We start from the raw sequence: 5471 nt of genomic DNA, 5'->3' as shown, positions 1-5471 counted from the left end.
CCTCAGAACCGAAACGAGGCAGAAATAAGTTTTTTAAAATTCCTGCCCTCCTCCCTCGAGAAAATTCTAGATCCGCCCCTGTCAATAGCTAAAACTTAAATTAAATTTGGTTTTACTGTGTTTTTGCATTTTGGTTTTACTGTGATTTTATAATTGATTTTTTTGTCAGATAATTTTATGATAGATTAAGGTATTATAATTTATGGGTTGATTATAATTTATTGAAACTTCACCAAAAATTTTGTCATTATAATGAATTATAAATCGCTTAAACATCAAGAATTGGCGCTTATAATTTATTAGAATTTTGCTAAAAGTACGATTATAATTATAATATAATCAATTCTTTTCTATTTTTACTGAGTGCGGGTAGCTATCTTTTCCTTTCGTTTGTTTCATGATGCAAAAAAAATCAGACTTTTATTGTTTGAATCTTTGTTGGCCTTAAGATGGGTGGAACATTTTCGCTGAGATTTAACAAAAGAGAATCTCCGAAAGTGATTGAATTGAAGAAAATCGACTACAACAATTTGATTTTCAGAAAACGGATCGCAAATTCCGGGCTGACAATTGAATTCAAAATTCACCACGGTAATCGATTATATAGTTATTATTTTAATCAACGGAAATCCATTTTATTCAAATTTTACCCGAAAAACTTATCAAGTTTACCTTCGAAAAAACAACAAATGGCTGAAACTTCAAATGGGATCAAAAGCTCCTAAATTGTTAAAACTTGAGCTATTTATTCTATCTGAGCGGTTTGAATGGCCTTTCTAAAATTTAAACAGTTGAGTATCTAAGCCTCTCTCGAACTAATTTTTAAAATAAAAAAAAGCCGCACAAAATAAACAGAAGCAAGAACCGCTCAAATTTTGCGCGTATTTTCAAAAATGTATCTCAAAATTGAACAATTTGTGCGGTTTTTGGACGTAATTTCGACCTGGGAATAGAAGTTTACCCGTTGTGTGTTGTCTATGATTTTGATGAGGAATGCTCTCTTGTTGGAGCAGCATTGGCGACTACAACATCCGCTCTGCTCTGCGGCGAAGTAGCACTGCTGACCTGTCACGTTTTTGATCGCATACTTGTTCTCACCCTCGAAACCCACAAATGCTAATCAACGACAACAAGGACAGTCAGAACAACAACTACAACAACAACAAATGTGCTAAAATTAGGACTCCCGTTTTTCAATCATGCCTCTAACTGAAAAAAAAAGGAAATTTGTTTCCGATGTTTCAATGTTTTACTCGATTTACTTTTTAAAAAGTATTTCAACACAAATTTAAAACTGGTTATAAAAAAGTACGTTACTATTTCGTAAACACAACTTTTTTATCATAAGAAAAAAAATTCGTTCATGCAAGTCGCAGTTAGTCTACCTATACTGTCGTTGCTACATAACGGCCAGGGATAGTCTGTTCATTAGATTTTCCCACAAAATTGACTGAATTGTTACGATGAACTAATTTTTTTATGTGACTCAAAGTCATTTTTTGAATCTGGAATGTTCTGCTGTAATTTAAACGCGGCAGATTTGAAAAAAAAACTTCAAACAAAAAATTAAATAATTATTTTCAGTTACCTTCTACCAACTCGACTTGCTGTTGAACTAGCACCTGATCCAGTAGAGCCAGATACTCTAGACCGGGTGGAGTACCAGGGGGAGCATCTGCGGCTGTGATCTGAGGAGGGGTGGCCACTACTTGTTCGGAGGACCCCCCTTGTTCAGCAGCAGGGGCAGAAGGAACATTCTGAGTCATTGCTGAGTCATCATTCTGTTGGGAGCGGGGAACTTCTTTCCGATCCGGGGGAGCTGAGGAATCCTTAAAAGCACTAAATTTGCTTCAAAAATCCCAATTTTGCGAAACTTCAGTTTCGAAAAAATAGCTGATTTCAAATAGAATCTTAGTTTTTTTGATTGACAGCAAAGCAAATGAACAGATTTTTTCCAAAAAACTAGTTCTTTCAATTGAGCATCGCGATTTAGTGAATATCGCGACTTACTGACTTAGTGTCCAAAACGAGTGAAGTGAACTTCAAAAACTAACTGGTTTGAGCTTTTTTTGTTTGCCTGGGTTTTGCTTTTTTGTCCCCGACCAACAGCCTTTAGAATTGATTGTTGAAATTGTTTGGCTTTCACGATTTTATCTATTAGTAGGAAGTTAAAACAAAACTATAGTTTATTACACTTTTTCACCCTTCGTTTTATTTAAAAAATTGAACTTTAAAATCTTGCATCAGATTTATTTTGAGGCTTTGAAAATCTTTGCGCCGAGGTAAGGATAAGTAAAGTCTTGCATTAAATTTTTTTAAAATTGAAAACTGAATTCTTAGCTTTTTAACATAAAAATCAACCTTGAATAAATCACTACTGAAAAGGCTTTAAATAGCTTTAAAGGATCCGTCATTTGACCCCATCAGGCATTTATTTGTGGAAACTTATTTGTGGAATACAACGTTCCTCCTCAGTTCGTAATGAAATCAATAGACCTGAACGGCAATTTGATTAAGAACTCCACCTGCATTTAACATGAAATCGCATTTAAATTTGCTTTCAAAATGTGCAAAAATGTTCGAAGCGTAAAAAATATAATATCTAGTAAGAAAAACATAGCAACTTTTTAGATACTACATGGTTGGACGACATGGCGAAGAGCCGGTAGGAACTATGGTAGGGTCGAAACGGGTGGCATGTCCGTCACCCTGTGTTTAGATACTTTTAGGGCAGTTTTTTTAGGTACAGTGTAAAAAATTGTAAATATTTTAAGGCCTATTGGTTGTTTTTGGTCTAAAGTTTAGGTATTCAGAAAAAAATGTAACAATGACTAAACATTTTTGCAAAATTTTTTTTCTCTGTTTTTATTTTTGATTGTCAACAAAAATTGTTTTTTTTTAGTTTGCTTTGGCATGTATTGTTATCGGCGGGGTTAACGAATGGAGTATTTCTATGTGGTCGGATCTTAGTTAGTTGTGATGAACTTGCAGGAATATTCTGTGCTACACAATCAAATACCCGCTACTCATTTATTTTTCTACTTTAATTGAAAAAATGTCGTAGTACTATCAGGGACCCACAGACTTGACCCCTCTCAATCCAGAGCGCACCCTTTCGTACTATTTTACGACATCAATTTTCGGGCAATCGACCCTAAAAATTTCCTTTGGCGTTAAGTTTGAAAAGGAAAGCCTTCTAACGGCCCTACTTTTCGCCTAGCTTACAAAAGTCTGGCTGCGTTGCAGAAACTTTTGTAAATTAGAGTCTTTATGATGATTTGAATGAAGATATGGTGTAAGGTCGAAACGGGTGGCTTCTGCATTGCAGTGTTTCTAGGCACTGCAAAGAAACTCTTTAAGGTACAAAGTGAAATATTGCATGACGCTTCAGCCCTCTTAGATGTAGTTTCAAAACATTGGTCTCAATTTTGAAAAAAACTGGCCTTAATTTTGACTATTCAGACTCATATGCAACAATGACTAATTATTTAGCAGAATTTTTTTTTATATTCTGGGTTTTACTTTTTGCTCATTATTCAACATGAATAGTTTTATAAGTTTTTTTTCTGAAAAGTATTAGTGTCAGCGGGATTAACATATAGGAAACAAAACAGAATTCGTCTATACGATGCTTGGAAAGAGCTCCAAAAATCAGTTTGGTCAGCCTAGAGAGAACTCAATAATCTTTTGAAACGTTATTAGAAGAACTTGCGTACCATGAACTTGCGCCCTTGAGTACCATGAAAACTCTTGGATAAAAGTGACACAATTTTTAAAATTTTGTCCATTTTCTTTTTTTTTCCGAATATTGGACAGTTTTTTGAGAACTGGATGGGATAAAATTCAAGCCAAAAATGGAATTTTTTTCCAAAAATAGGCTGTGACTAGTATTTGAAAGTAAGAAACTATCTAAAATATATCTAGAAAGGCAAAAAATGTGATCAAAACCATAGCTGATTTGGGGAGATGCCTCAGGCATGCGACCCCTATTGACCCAAAGAACCTGTTTTCTCAAAAGTTCGCCTGGGGCCCAGAAAATTTGGCCAAAATTGGGAGAGCTCGGAAAACAGTTCTATCGACCGTAAAAAAACCCAACCCCCTCTCTCAGACGAGAAAATCCTAGATCCGCCCCCGAAATTAGAGTCCAGACCCATTTTCAGTGAGCGGTTGCTCTGTAAGTAGCACCGAACGCTGCGAAGACAGAATACTTATTCTGTTTGCTTTTTTGCTAATAAAGCATGAGATTCAGTTAGTAACAGTTATAATATAGCTAAATTAGCTTTCGAATCAGATAAGAAGCGTACTAGTAATTTTACAATTCTAAATTAGTAAAAATTTAGAATTGTAAAATTTGTACCTTAAAACAAAAAAAAAAACAGACAATTTTTTCGACACGGAACGACATTTGTGACACTTTTTTGGAAGCCTAAATCACCACTGAAAAATGTTTCACATGATACTATAAAAACTTACCATTTTACGCCGTTGCTATGCGGATAAACAAAGGTAAGTTATAAATAAATATATGTTTTTTTTTGTAAGCAAACGCCACAAAACGAACTACAGGCTGTTTATATTATCATATACGCAAATTAGCTCCCAGGAAACGATGTTTTTTGCGTCTCAAAATAGAAACATACCGCTCGCTGAAAACTTAGCAACCAAGTTGCAGTTTTTTCTTTACATAAAAAGCCAATTAAAACAGAGTGTTTTGATGTTGCCAACACTACAGAGTTCTCTCAAAACGCGGTACTTAGATCCATCTCACATACTCACTTTTATCTCCTTCTTCGGTGGTCAGATAAAAAGAATAAAAAAAGAAAAACAATAAAAACAAAAAAATAATTACAAAAAACCCAATCGATCGGTTTTGCGCCTACATAGAAAAAATCCTTAAAACATTTCTCTATAAAAATTTTTTCATTCTGTCTTTATACAACAAAAAGACTGCCAAAATACTTTTTTTCCGCTCAAAAAACTTCAAAATTGTTTCAAACAATGCGTTTTTAGACGCAAAAGTAATCGCTTTGTGCTTCACAGGTTGTGTTTAGAAAGACGTTTCTCAAAAAAAAAATTGATTTTTGTTGAAAATTAGGTCAATTAAAGTCTTATTAATTAACACATACATTATCTGGAGTAGTTTGTCAAAAAATGATTACGCGCACTGAAAGTGGAGAGGAATTTTGTTCACGGAAGGTTTTCGTTGTTTTCAACTATTTCTTTTCCACGCAAAATCAGTTATCACAAATAATCTTAAATAATGGGACGTGTATCATAACAAATCCCTGAATCACGGATAGTCGTGAGACGATCGACCTCAAAAGTTCACCAAATGGTATTCTCAGACACTTTCTGAGACGTTTAGGGAAGCGGTGGTGAAGTGGTTACATCTCCACCTCTCATTCGAAGGATCGGATATTCGAGGCCCACCACAATTTGTGCTCGTTGCTTGAGAGTGAAGCAACATTACC

The 5471-nt window shown here is 34.7% G+C and overlaps 1 protein-coding gene across 1 annotated transcript in view; it reads right to left on the bottom strand.

Moving 5' to 3' along the window:
* Positions 1 to 4637, bottom strand: part of LOC134857308 (phospholipid scramblase 1-like) — a 13918-nt gene extending 9281 nt beyond the window's left edge. Inside the window, exons 1-3 of the mRNA XM_063873700.1 lie at positions 4474 to 4637; positions 1589 to 1829; positions 962 to 1116 (exon numbers count right to left, since the gene is read on the bottom strand). Coding sequence (XP_063729770.1) covers positions 962 to 1116; positions 1589 to 1829; positions 4474 to 4476 — 399 coding nt within the window. The 5' untranslated portion in view covers positions 4477 to 4637. The remainder of the gene's footprint in view (positions 1 to 961; positions 1117 to 1588; positions 1830 to 4473) is intronic.
* Between the last annotated feature and the right edge of the window lie 834 nt (positions 4638 to 5471).

Source organism: Symsagittifera roscoffensis, chromosome 1 (assembly GCF_963678635.1).
Source record: "Symsagittifera roscoffensis chromosome 1, txSymRosc1.1, whole genome shotgun sequence".
In the NCBI taxonomy this organism is placed as follows: domain Eukaryota; kingdom Metazoa; phylum Xenacoelomorpha; order Acoela; family Convolutidae; genus Symsagittifera; species Symsagittifera roscoffensis.
This window is presented reverse-complemented; position numbering and strand designations above follow the sequence as displayed.